Here is a 13,537-nt window from a genome sequence, read left to right as displayed (position 1 = left end):
TGTCATGCGGGACTCAGCTGGGGGTCCTCCAGGCCCCCAGCCCCCCTCACCTGGGGAAACCCAGGCCCTGGATCTGCTGCCCTGCCTGCTGACCCTCAGCCACCCTGCTGTGGCCACAGCACTTTCAGGGAGGGAACAGGCTCCTCTTTGGCCCTCCTTGTGACAAAGGGCAGCTGGAGGAGATGTGCTCAGGCCAGAGAAGCTCTGCACATGGCCGCATGTGAGCGCGAGTGGCACTGAGCGTCCGCCTGGAGGGGGCGGTGCCAACACGGCAGTGGGGACGCCTGGCCACAGGGTGCCCTGCTCGAGGCAAGTGCCTCTGTCAGGCCCCGAGGTGGGCTTCTCGGCTTCAGATTTATCTTGGAGACAGTGACAGAGTCTTTGGGGTGTCAAGCCAAGTCTGCCAGATGCCACCAACTCACCTGTCTGCACAACCCAGTGGCCCCGGCAAACCCTATCCCCTAATCCTCGGGAAGCGCGTCCAGCGCACGGCAATGCCACTGCTCCCAGGGGCCACCCTCCTTGGGCAGGACTGTCCCCGTCACTGCACAGCAGATACCAGGGCACCCAGAGCACAGGACAGGGCAGGTGTGGTGTGCTGGACGCCCAACGCCCCCTCAGCCCTGGGGACATCAGCAGCACAGGTCTGAGGGCGGACAGTGGCCAGCGAAGAAGGCCATGCAGGGCACTCACACCCCAGGCAGCAGGTGGGAATCAGCCAGGAAACCAGCTGCCGTTGCCTGGGAGCAGCCCAGCACCAGTGCCCGGGGAGCGGAGAGCTAGAACCACGAGGGGTGGCTGGCCTCGCGCCCTGTGGTGCAGAAGCAGCCCCCTCTAAGTCCAGGTGGCTGTGATATGGAGGTAGCAGGCTCTGCCAGCCAGGCCAGGCCACGCATCCCAGTAGCCACACAGCAGCCCGGGAGCCTCCACAGCCTGCCCAGCCCTGAGGTGGATGAAACCCCGGCAGACCTCACGTGGCCAACACTCTGAACTCCCTAGGCCCCTGTGCCAGGAATGTGGGGAGGCAGTCCTGAACCAGGAGGCTGGGCCTGGGGCCTTCCAGTGACCCCAGGAAAACAGCAAAGACCCCTGTCCACTCCAAAACAGGTGCTCTGAAACCTCCAGGCAGAAAACCGCAGAGCCCAGCAACATGCCCAGCAGGACCAGTCCTAGGAAGGCCCACCCTGGTCCTTTGAGCAACACAGGACCCGCCTGAGCCCCAAGGGCTTCAGGAGACACTGCGGAAGGCTGAGCGGACACAGGAGGGGACACAGGAGGGTTGGGAGGACATAGCTCCCACCCGAGGTTCTGGACTACAGAGGGCCAGAAGCAAGCCGGGGCCTGCCAGCCGTGACCCTCCCCCCAGCCTCCCCCCAGCCAGGCCCCACTAGAAGCCCTCCCAAGCTGGACACTCGGTCCTCTCCTCACTGAGGTGGCTGACACACAGCCAGGCCATGTACCCCTGGGCAAGCTTCCATCTGCTTCCCTGCGCTGTCCATGTCCCCTCAGGGCCTGGGTAAAGACCCACAGCAGCTGAGCACGATGGACAGGGACGATGGCACGGCAGACTTCTGCGCCAGGGGAGAAGCCCAAGCCAGGCACGGGCCCAGGGTGAGGCATCCCTGGGGAACTGCTGCTGCCAGTCTGCACAACGGCAGCCGGACCAGCAACTCGGGGAGCGATACCGGCCAGGGCAAACGCGGGAAGCAAGCACTGGTTCCCCACGGCATCAGCCGTCCCTCCATGCCGACGCGGCATTCAGTCGCTAGAGGCAGAAGAGAACCAGCTCCTCTGCAGCAGGACTCCTGGTCCCAGACTCCAGCTGCAGGGTCAACTGAGACCCCGTGTTGGTCCCAGGAGGGTGTCAGCCTGCCTGGTCCTGGTCTGGGGGTGCACCGCGGGAAGAGGAAGCAGCACAGGTGTGGAATGCGGTCCTCACCACAGAGCAGCGGGACTCAGGCTCCCAGGACAGAAGCAAGACAGCAGCAGCTGGGCCTCCAGAGAGCCAAGGCCCCCACTGCCTCCCTCTCGCATGCCACCAGAGCCACTGCAGCTCCCTCTCTTCACCTTGATTTTACCAGGGTAGGGGACAAACCTCAGAGGCTGCCCATGTCCAGTCAAGCAGGAAGGAGCCTCAGACAGATGCCACGCAGGGCACTCGGGGTGCAGAGACTCCTGGGCAACTGGTAGGCCCTGGAGTCCTTGTGGATGCCCCTCTGGCATGTGGTCCCCATTGCCCCCAGCACCTTCTCTGCCCTGCTAGGCTGCTGCCTGGGGAATGCAGCCTGGGTCTCCTGGCTTCCCGGAGTGGTCCAGCCAGCAGCCCTGACCTGGTGCACAGACTCCCCTGGGGAGGTGAGTGAGCCCTCGCTGAAGGGCCATGTCCAGTGTTGGGCTCTCCCATCCTGACAGGGCTTGCTGTGGGGACCACAGGTCGTGACTGAGACTCTGCCCTGGGGACGGGGTCTTGGGAGTCCCTGCACTGCCCTTGACAGCCCCAGCGTGCACGGGGACCACGGCCTCTCCCCGACCCGGCCATGAAATCAAGGAGAGCTGCCCTGCCAGACTTACCAGCCCACCTCCTGCTGAGGCAGAGCCCACGCTGCGCAGTGTGGCCAGGCGCGGGGCTGCTGCTCCAGCACGCGCCTCTTACCTGTGGCAGGTGCAGCTGCAGCCCCTCGCTGGGCACGGGCTGGCGTGATGGCGTCTGGTCCAGGTGCAGGTTGAAGATGGTGGCCAGGGCCGATTGTGCAGCCCGAGCCTTGGCCAGCTTCTTGTTCCTGCCCGACCCCTCGAAGAACTGGCCGTCCACCACCACAGACATGACGAAGCTCTTGGCATGGCTCTCCCCGCTCTCGGAGAGGAAGTCATACTTCAGCCCTGGACGCAGCTCGTTCAGGATCATCACAGGGTTCTTCCCGCTGGGCGGCGGGAAGGGTGGTGGGCCCGGCAGGGGGGGCTGGGCAAGGCTGGCGGGCACAGGTGAGGCCGACAGGCTGAGGTCCCCGCTGGAGCTGAGGGACTCGTCTCCGTTGGAGCCCATGCAGAAGGACTCCACCCGGTCTGGGGTCTCGAAGCCATTGAAGAGCGTGTCAGGGAAGTCGGCCTGGTCAGATGTGAAGTCTGTGTGCACGGACAGGGTCCTACCCATAGCCAGGTGGGCCTCGGAGGCATTGGGAAACTGGACGAAGGACCTCAGGGCCTTCTCTGCAGCATGCAGCTTTGCCTTCTTCTTTGTGGGGCCGGAGCCCTCAAAGACCTGCCCGTTAACCTCCACGGACATGACGAAGAGCGGGGCGTGCACGGGCCCCGTCTGGGAGAGCAGCGTGTACTGCAGGCCGGGCTTGATCTCGTTCAGCTGCATCAGTGCATTCTTGGGCAGCACGGGCCCTGGCGCTTTCCTCCGCTTCTTCAGGCGGTACCTGGAGTGGCCATTGCTGCCCTCCTCCAGGGGCCGCTTCCGGCCAGTGCCACTGCTGCCCCCACCAGGGAGCTGCAGGCCCTCACCAGGCCCAGGGGCACTGCCATCCTTGGGGGACACGATGTCCAGACTACGGTTCTCCTTGATGTCAGTGCTGCTGGAACCTGCGGTGCCCAGAAAGAGTAACTTGCAACGCCTTCGTTGCAGGACCTTGTAAATGCAAAATTTACAGATTCCTTGGCCTCTTTGCAACGGTGAGTGGTGTGTGTGTGCCCTGCTCCTCCCTGCAAGCCTGAGCAGGCCCTTCCACCAGAGAACTGCCAGCCTCGACACTGCACCCAACAGTGGCTAAGTGGCCACCTAGCTCCCCTGTGGCTTCTGCCTAAAGGGCAAGTTGAAGAAGTGGCTGGGGGTTGAGCCCGGGGCGCTCGGCCACAGGCTATGTTTCAGTCCTTTTGTTTTCTCTGAGACAGGGTCTGGCTAAGTAGCTGAGGGCATCACTAAGTTGCTGAGGCTGGTCTTAAGCCTGCAGTCCGGCCTCAGCCCCCAGAGCTGCTGGGTCACAAGCCTGTGCCACCTTGCCTAGCAAAGGGTAAAGAATTTTAAAAGTTTTTCTACTGAGAATATTCTGAATCATCCAGAAATACTTTACTCGATCTTTTCTAAATATTAGACAGTAAGTTAATCCCCCAAAGTCCCCATTAGTCTGTGAAATGGCAGCGTGTCGGGACAGACAGATGCCCCTTTCACCCAGGGAGGCCCTCTTGCCCAAGGGCACCCACCCCACGATGCCCCTGAGTTTTAAACTGCGGCATCTCTCACAAGAGGAAGCAGCACTTTAAAACGCATTCACAAATCAATTAGTTTTTCAGTTTAAAAATAGTCAACCAATATATGTGACCATTTCATTTAGTTTATAATTCAAAAAAGCTGTTTACATAATTATATAAAACACTATGACTTTTTTAGAGATTATTTTTGAAGGATACGACTTTATTTCTGGTATTCATTTGAAATTTTTCATTATATGCAGGGATCTTTACCTCAGAACTCTTAATATGTTCCATGATAGAAAAAAAATACAAGCACAAAATACAAGATTGTTGTGAACAGGCTTCATAACTAAGTCTGGCCGTTTTATATTTTAAACACAACTCTCTGATGAGCCTGCAGAATGATCTACCCATCTACCCTTTAAAGCTACGCCATAGACTTTAGAACTCTGGAACTCTAAGGCAAGAGGACCATGGCTCTGATTTTAAGGGGGAAATGAGCACTCACTCTCCTGTGGAGTTGGACAGAGGCACAGCGGCTCTCTGGCCAGTGCCACAGGACCCTGTGCGAAGCCCCCACTCGCTCCGGGGGCCCTGGGACCCACTCAATCCCAGGTGCTCCTGGAACTTGAGCAGTGCCCAGGGTGGACTTGGGCGGCCACTCCCTGTGAGGCCGGGCAGGTGCTCCTGCTACTGGCACACTGAGGACCCGGGAAGGCCCTGGACACTGCCCTGCACCAAAGGCCGCTGGCTTAGACCTGGGCTTCCCTCCACGACCGAGTGACACACACACCACTCCTCCAGTCCACAAAGCTGCCGGAATGACACTGAATTTCCATTTATAACATCCTCCAGCAAAAGGCCGGTAGGTTACTCCTTTCGGAACTCAAAGGAAGAAAAGGTTAAAAGAGCAGAGCCGAGACAGATCAGAGGTCAGTAAGGGCAGCGAGGACGGCAGGGCCAGCTGTGCACAGGCCTCCGCCGCTGCACAGGACATCAGCAGGGAGACCCCGCGGGAAGCCGGACGCCTCTGTAGACCCACAGCCGGTGGCCAGTCGTCCCCCAACAGCTGCCTCCACAGTCTAGAGACCACAGGACAGCAGCTCCCACCCGGTCCCGCCCACTCCAGGGGCTGCTCCATGGCAGAGGCTGGGGAGCTGGCCGCCTTCTACCCAGGACCCCCAGGCACAGGAGGCGAGTGCGACCTGCGAAAGATCCATCCTCACGGTGCCCGCGAGCTGCTGCCCTTCAGAAGGACGGACGTGGAGCCAGGGCGCTCTGTGTTGGCTTAGACCCCCGCTCATCTTCTCAGGAAAATGGTTCAGGAGGGTTCTCGTCAGGGGACTGCCACAGGCTCCTGTGGGGACCTGCAGGCATCCCTCAGGGAGTCACCCCAACACACGGCTAAGTGCCTTCTGAAATGAGGCCACACTCACTCTCAAAAACTGTGGCAAAACCAGAAATGGCAGAGGAACTGGCAGCAGAACTCTATGCCTGGGTTTTGAAAAGCTCTCAAGGGCAAGACTGAGGAGGACAGTGACCTGAGACACACCACGCCCACCCACCCTCAAGGCAGGAGAGACTGACAGTCCCCACGCAGGGCAGCAGGGGCACAGGCACTTCTGAGGGCTGCTGGACTCGGGTGGCCAGCAAGAGCAGGGCCATGGCCTCTGCTGGCTTGGTGTGGACTCTCAGGAGGTGCAGAGAGCAGGTGCTAGTGGACGTCTCCACTGCTGCAAAAGGGGACCGGCACACGAGGCTGCAGGCACTCCTTGAGATGGAAGCACCCAAGCACAAACACAGGGCAGCCGGGCAGGCACGTCCGTCGGCCAGGCACGTACGTCTGTCAGCTGGGCACGCACGTCCATCAGCCAGGAACGTGCCCTAGCTGGGCACGTTCGTCTGTGGGCACCTAGGTCTGTCAGCCGGGCCGTTCGTCTGTGGGCACCTAGGTCTGTCAGCCGGGCCGTACGTCTGTGGGCACCTAGGTCTGTCAGCCGGGCCGTACGTCTGTGGGCACCTAGGTCTGTCAGCCGGGCACGTTCGTCTGTGGGCACCTAGGTCTGTCAGCCGGGCACGTACGTCTGTGGGCACCTAGGTCTGTCAGCCGGGCCGTACGTCTGTGGGCACCTAGGTCTGTCAGCCGGGCCGTACGTCTGTGGGCACCTAGGTCTGTCAGCCGAGCACGTACGTCTGTGGGCACCTAGGTCTGTCAGCCGGGCACGTTCGTCTGTGGGCACCTAGGTCTGTCAGCCGGGCACGTTCGTCTGTGGGCACCTAGGTCTGTCAGCCGGGCACGTTCGTCTGTGGGCACCTAGGTCTGTCAGCCGGGCCGTACGTCTGTGGGCACCTAGGTCTGTCAGCCGGGCACGTTCGTCTGTGGGCACCTAGGTCTGTCAGCCGGGCCGTACGTCTGTGGGCACCTAGGTCTGTCAGCCGGGCACGTACGTCTGTGGGCACCTAGGTCTGTCAGCCGGGCCGTACGTCTGTGGGCACCTACGTCTGTCAGCCGGGCACGTACGTCTGTGGGCACCTAGGTCTGTCAGCTGGGCACGTACGTCTGTGGGCACCTAGGTCTGTCAGCCGGGCCGTACGTCTGTGGGCACCTAGGTCTGTCAGCCGGGCCGTACGTCTGTGGGCACCTACGTCTGTCAGCCGGGCACGTACGTCTGTGGGCACCTAGGTCTGTCAGCCGGGCCGTACGTCTGTGGGCACCTAGGTCTGTCAGCCGGGCCGTACGTCTGTGGGCACCTAGGTCTGTCAGCCGGGCACGTACGTCTGTGGGCACCTACGTCTGTCAGCCGGGCACGTACGTCTGTGGGCACCTAGGTCTGTCAGCCGGGCACGTTCGTCTGTGGGCACCTAGGTCTGTCAGATAGAAACACGACCTCATCCCCTGATGGCCTGCACACGCTCCTGCCTTCAGCCCTGGGGTGGAGCAGCACTCTCCACACCTGTGACAGTGTGTGACAGAAGGAGCCTGAGGGGCTGGTGGCCCAAAGGATGGTGTGCAAAGGAAAGGTCTAGAAGTGCTGGCCCCAATTCCCAGACCCCGGGAGGTCACTGGAGCCTGGAGATGGTGAGACCCTCGCAGAGGCAGAAGCTGACTGTGCCCCGGCCTGCCCAGCAGCCAGGCCCCCAGGTCAGTCCAGGGGACATCTCTGAGTGCCCAGGACCACGCTGTGGCACACCCTCACAAGCCGTGCAGACTTACGGGCTGCACACCTGGAGGCACATTTCCCCCAAATGACAGCTAGTGACGAGAAAGGAGTGAAACCTGCACAGCGGACTGGAGGGACAGACGCCCCATGGACACCACAGAGATACGGAAGGGCGCACCACCGCCAAGACCCACATCGGCGTGCCCGGGGGGTCGTGCCAATCAGGTGGGCAGACCCCGAGTCAGATGGGAGGCTATCTGCCGGGCACTGCGCGGCGGGCCCAGGTCTTACTCATGTTCTCTTCATCTTCTAGATCCATGGCAAAGTGCTTTTGAGAGTTCTTGACTGGCGGAGACTGTTTCTGTCTGAAAGACAGCAAGAAAACAAGGCTTAGTGTGACTGTCACGGAGTGGAGGCAGGGGTCCTGGCTCTGCCCTGGCACAGGCCTGGCCGGGGCTCCAGCGCCTCCTCGCAGCCCCAGAGCACCAAGGACCCCAGCTGGGACCCCTGAGAGGGGGAAAGCGGAGGGCAGAACAGGGGCCACAGCCAGGGCCAGGACCTCACACTCCACTTGGGCAGTGCAGGGCGTGAAAAGCTGGGGACCAAGGGGTAACCCACCCCGGGGCGAAGCCCAGCGATCACAACTGCTGACCACACAACTCCACGAGTCCCCACCAGTGACTGTCCAGTTTTCACTCCACTAGTCCCCACCAGTGACCGTCCAGTTTTCACTCGAGTCCCCACCAGTGACTGTCCAGTTTTCACCCCACGAGTCCCCCACCGGTGACCGTCCAGTTTTCACCCCACGAGTCCCCCCACCGGTGACTGTCCAGTTTTCACTCCACGAGTCCCCACCAGTGACCGTCCAGTTTTCACTCCACGAGCCCCCACCAGTGACCGTCCAGTTTTCACTCCACGAGCCCCCACCAGTGACCGTCCAGTTTTCACTCCACGAGTCCCCACCAGTGACTGTCCAGTTTTCAATCCACGAGTCCCCACCAGTGACCGTCCAGTTTTCACTCCACGAGCCCCCACCAGTGACTGTCCAGTTTTCACTCCACGAGTCCCCACCAGTGACCGTCCAGTTTTCACTCCACGAGCCCCCACCAGTGACCGTCCAGTTTTCACTCCACGAGTCCCCACCAGTGACCGTCCAGTTTTCACTCCACGAGTTCCCCACCAGTGACCGTCCAGTTTTCACTCCACGAGTCCCCACCAGTGACCGTCCAGTTTTCACTCCACGAGTCCCCACCAGTGACCGTCCAGTTTTCACTCCACGAGTTCCCCACCAGTGACCGTCCAGTTTTCACTCCACGAGTCCCCACCAGTGACCGTCCAGTTTTCACTCCACGAGTTCCCCACCAGTGACCGTCCAGTTTTCACTCCACGAGTCCCCCACCAGTGACTGTCCAGTTTTCACTCCACGAGTTCCCCACCAGTGACTGTCCAGTTTCCACCCCACGAGTCCCCCACCGGTGACCGTCCAGTTTTCACTCCACGAGTCCCCCACCGGTGACCGTCCAGTTTTCACTCCACGAGTCCCCACCAGTGACCGTCCAGTTTCCACTCCACGAGTTCCCCACCAGTGACCGTCCAGTTTCCACCCCACGAGTCCCCCACCGGTGACCGTCCAGTTTTCACTCCACGAGTCCCCCACCAGTGACCGTCCAGTTTCCACCCCACGAGTTCCCCACCAGTGACTGTCCAGTTTCCACCCCACGAGTCCCCCACCGGTGACCGTCCAGTTTTCACTCCACGAGTCCCCCACCGGTGACCGTCCAGTTTTCACTCCACGAGTCCCCCCACCAGTGACCGTCCAGTTTTCACTCCACGAGTCCCCACCAGTGACCGTCCAGTTTTCACTCCACGAGTCCCCACCAGTGACTGTCCAGTTTTCACTCCATGAGTCCCCACCAGTGACTGTCCTGTTTTCACTCCACGAGTCCCCACCAGTGACTGTCCAGTTTCCACCCCACGAGTCCCCCACCGGTGACCGTCCAGTTTTCACTCCACGAGTCCCCACCAGTGACCGTCCAGTTTTCACTCCACGAGCCCCCACCGGTGACTGTCCAGTTTTCACTCCACGAGTCCCCACCGGTGACCGTCCAGTTTTCACTCCACGAGCCCCCACCGGTGACTGTCCAGTTTTCACTCCACGAGCCCCCACCGGTGACTGTCCAGTTTCCACCCCACGAGTCCCCCACCGGTGACCATCCAGTTTTCACTCCACGAGCCCCCACCGGTGACCGTCCAGTTTTCACTCCACGAGCCCCCACCGGTGACTGTCCAGTTTTCAATCCACGAGTCCCCACCAGTGACTGTCCAGTTTTCACTCCACGAGTCCCCCACCGGTGACCGTCCAGTTTTCACTCCACGAGTCCCCCCACCAGTGACTGTCCAGTTTTCACTCCACGAGTCCCCACCAGTGACCGTCCAGTTTTCACTCCACGAGTCCCCACCAGTGACTGTCCAGTTTTCACTCCACGAGTCCCCACCAGTGACCGTCCAGTTTTCACTCCATGAGTCCCCACCAGTGACCGTCCAGTTTTCACCCGAGTCCCCACCAGTGACTGTCCAGTTTTCACTCCACGAGTCCCCATCAGTGACCGTCCAGTTTTCACTCCACGAGTCCCCCACCAGTGACTGTCCAGTTTTCACTCCACGAGTCCCCACCAGTGACCGTCCAGTTTTCACTCCACGAGTTCCCCACCAGTGACCGTCCAGTTTTCACTCCACGAGTCCCCACCAGTGACTGTCCAGTTTTCACTCCACGAGTCCCCACCAGTGACCGTCCAGTTTTCACTCCACGAGTCCCCACCAGTGACCATCCAGTTTTCACTCCACGAGTCCCCACCAGTGACTGTCCAGTTTTCACTCCACGAGTCCCCCACCAGTGACCGTCCAGTTTTCACTCCACGAGTCCCCACCAGTGACTGTCCAGTTTTCACTCCACTAGTCCCCCCACCAGTGACCATCCAGTTTTCACTCCACGAGTCTCCACCAGTGACTGTCCAGTTTTCACTCCACTAGTCCCCCCACCAGTGACCGTCCAGTTTTCACTCCACGAGTCCCCACCAGTGACCGTCCAGTTTTCACTCCACGAGTCCCCACCAGTGACCGTCCAGTTTTCACTCCACGAGTCCCCACCAGTGACCGTCCAGTTTTCACTCCACGAGTCCCCCCACCAGTGACCGTCCAGTTTTCACTCCACGAGTCCCCACCAGTGACTGTCCAGTTTTCACTCCACGAGTCCCCACCAGTGACCGTCCAGTTTTCACTCCACTAGTTCCCCACCAGTGACCATCCAGTTTTCACTCCATGAGTCCCCCACCAGTGACCGTCCAGTTTTCACTCCACGAGTCCCCACCAGTGACCGTCCTGTTTTCACTCCACGAGTTCCCCACCAGTGACTGTCCAGTTTTCACTCCACGAGTCCCCACCAGTGACCGTCCAGTTTTCACTCCACGAGTCCCCACCAGTGACCGTCCAGTTTTCACTCCACGAGTCCCCACCAGTGACCGTCCAGTTTTCACTCCACGAGTCCCCACCAGTGACCGTCCAGTTTTCACTCCACGAGTCCCCACCAGTGACCGTCCAGTTTTCACTCCACGAGCCCCCACCAGTGACCGTCCAGTTTTCACTCCACGAGTCCCCACCAGTGACTGTCCAGTTTCCACCCCACAAGTCCCCCACCGGTGACCGTCCAGTTTTCACTCCACGAGTCCCCCACCAGTGACCGTCCAGTTTTCACTCCACGAGTCCCCCCACCAGTGACCGTCCAGTTTTCACTCCACGAGTCCCCACCAGTGACCGTCCAGTTTTCACTCCACGAGTCCCCACCAGTGACCGTCCAGTTTTCACTCCACGAGTCCCCACCAGTGACTGTCCAGTTTTCACTCCACGAGTCCCCACCAGTGACCGTCCAGTTTTCACTCCACGAGTCCCCACCAGTGACTGTCCAGTTTTCACTCCACTAGTTCCCCACCAGTGACTGTCCAGTTTTCACTCCACGAGTCCCCACCAGTGACCGTCCAGTTTTCACTCCACGAGTCCCCACCAGTGACCGTCCAGTTTTCACTCCACTAGTTCCCCACCAGTGACTGTCCAGTTTTCACCCCACGAGCCCCCACCAGTGACCGTCCAGTTTTCACTCCACGAGTCCCCACCAGTGACCGTCCAGTTTTCACTCCACGAGTCCCCACCAGTGACCGTCCAGTTTTCACTCCACGAGTCCCCACCAGTGACCGTCCAGTTTTCACTCCACGAGTCCCCACCAGTGACCGTCCAGTTTTCACTCCACGAGTCCCCACCAGTGACCGTCCAGTTTTCACTCCACGAGTCCCCACCAGTGACCGTCCAGTTTTCACTCCACGAGTCCCCACCAGTGACCGTCCAGTTTTCACTCCACGAGTCCCCCACCAGTGACCGTCCAGTTTTCACTCCACGAGTCCCCACCGGTGACCGTCCAGTTTTCACTCCACGAGTCCCCACCGGTGACCGTCCAGTTTTCACTCCACGAGCCCCCACCGGTGACCGTCCAGTTTTCACCCCACGAGTCCCCCACCGGTGACTGTCCAGTTTTCACTCCACGAGTCCCCACCAGTGACTGTCCAGTTTTCACTCCACGAGTCCCCACCAGTGACTGTCCAGTTTTCACTCCACGAGTCCCCACCAGTGACTGTCCAGTTTTCACTCCACGAGTCCCCACCAGTGACTGTCCAGTTTTCACTCCACGAGTCCCCACCAGTGACTGTCCAGTTTTCACCCGAGTCCCCACCAGTGACCGTCCAGTTTCCACCCCACGAGTCCCCCACCGGTGACCGTCCAGTTTTCACTCCACGAGTCCCCACCAGTGACTGTCCAGTTTTCACTCCACGAGTCCCCACCAGTGACCGTCCAGTTTCCACCCCATGAGTCCCCCACCGGTGACCGTCCAGTTTTCACTCCACGAGTCCCCACCAGTGACTGTCCAGTTTTCACTCCACGAGTCCCCACCAGTGACTGTCCAGTTTTCACCCGAGTCCCCCCACCAGTGACTGTCCAGTTTTCACTCCACGAGTCCCCCCACCAGTGACCGTCCAGTTTTCACTCCACGAGTCCCCTCACCAGTGACCGTCCAGTTTTCACCCGAGTCCCCCCACCAGTGACTGTCCAGTTTTCACTCTACGAGTCCCCCCACCAGTGACTGTCCAGTTTTCACTCCACGAGTCCCCACCAGTGACCGTCCAGTTTTCACTCCACGAGTCCCCACCAGTGACTGTCCAGTTTTCACTCCACGAGTCCCCACCAGTGGCTGTCTAGTTTTCACTCCACGAGTCCCCACCAGTGACCGTCCAGTTTTCACTCCACGAGTCCCCACCAGTGACTGTCCAGTTTTCACTCCACGAGTCCCCACCAGTGGCTGTCTAGTTTTCACTCCACGAGTCCCCTCACCAGTGACTGTCCAGTTTTCACTCCACGAGTCCCCACCAGTGACCGTCCAGTTTTCACCCTGGGTCGATGTGAGGCTTGGAATGAAGCAAAGGCACATTTTGAGATCCACCGGCCAAGCTTCACCCAGTATTGCACTATGAAGCAGCTGGACAGACCAGCAAGTATCCAGGTAACCAGCCTCAGGTGACCACGGCTGGATTCCCAGGAGAGAGCCAGGACTCGCTGAGGAACAGGTGCTGTGGCTGCCCAGTCCCTAGCCACTCTGCACAGTCTCTGCCCAGCATCTCTGACAGCCTTCATGACTGTGCTGACAGTTGGTGACAAAGAACCTCAGCACACTGCACCCAGGACAGGACCTGAGGTTCTGCAGCGATGCTGCCTTTGTGCAAACAAAATGCACATTATAAATATAAGAGGCGCATTCACTGCTTCAGAGCATGGTGGCTTGTGGGCCAAGGCGTGGGGGTATCATGCGTCCTGTATGTAGGATGCGGGTCCTCGGGCGACGGTCACCTGTGAGTGTCCTGAGTCTCACTGCATTCCTGGTGAACGCGCTGTGCAGCTACCCACTCTCTGTGAGGACGCCTGTGCTGCAGAGCTCTCTGCAGGGTCTGGAGGCACGGTCTTGTGTCATCACCACCTCAAGACACGCTGAGCGCCCCAGGCAGAGGACACCAGAGAACTAAGCCAGGCAGACGCAGTCACGGGGGACTCAGCAGCACACGGCTGCATCTAGTCTTGACGTTTCC

At 60.0% G+C, this 13,537-nt stretch overlaps 1 protein-coding gene and 1 long non-coding RNA gene across 6 annotated transcripts in view; one reads left to right on the top strand and one right to left on the bottom strand.

Moving 5' to 3' along the window:
- LOC308653105 overlaps positions 1–13,537 on the top strand; it is a 430,906-nt gene that overhangs the window by 334,642 nt on the left and 82,727 nt on the right. The window lies entirely within an intron of this gene.
- Positions 1–13,537, bottom strand: part of ADARB1 (adenosine deaminase RNA specific B1) — a 107,669-nt gene that overhangs the window by 39,610 nt on the left and 54,522 nt on the right. For all 5 annotated transcript variants that reach the window (XM_081301481.1, XM_081301479.1, XM_081301480.1 and 2 more), the window contains 2 exons: positions 7,647–7,720; positions 2,654–3,585 (listed from right to left, as the gene is read on the bottom strand). In XM_081301481.1, the coding sequence (XP_081157607.1) occupies positions 2,654–3,585; positions 7,647–7,674 (960 nt within the window). In that variant the 5' untranslated portion in view covers positions 7,675–7,720. The remainder of the gene's footprint in view (positions 1–2,653; positions 3,586–7,646; positions 7,721–13,537) is intronic.

Source organism: Spermophilus citellus (genome assembly GCF_964194105.1).
Source record: "Spermophilus citellus genome assembly, chromosome: 7".
In the NCBI taxonomy this organism is placed as follows: domain Eukaryota; kingdom Metazoa; phylum Chordata; class Mammalia; order Rodentia; family Sciuridae; genus Spermophilus; species Spermophilus citellus.
The sequence above is the reverse complement of the archived record's forward strand: the minus strand, read 5'-3'. Positions and strand labels throughout refer to the sequence as shown.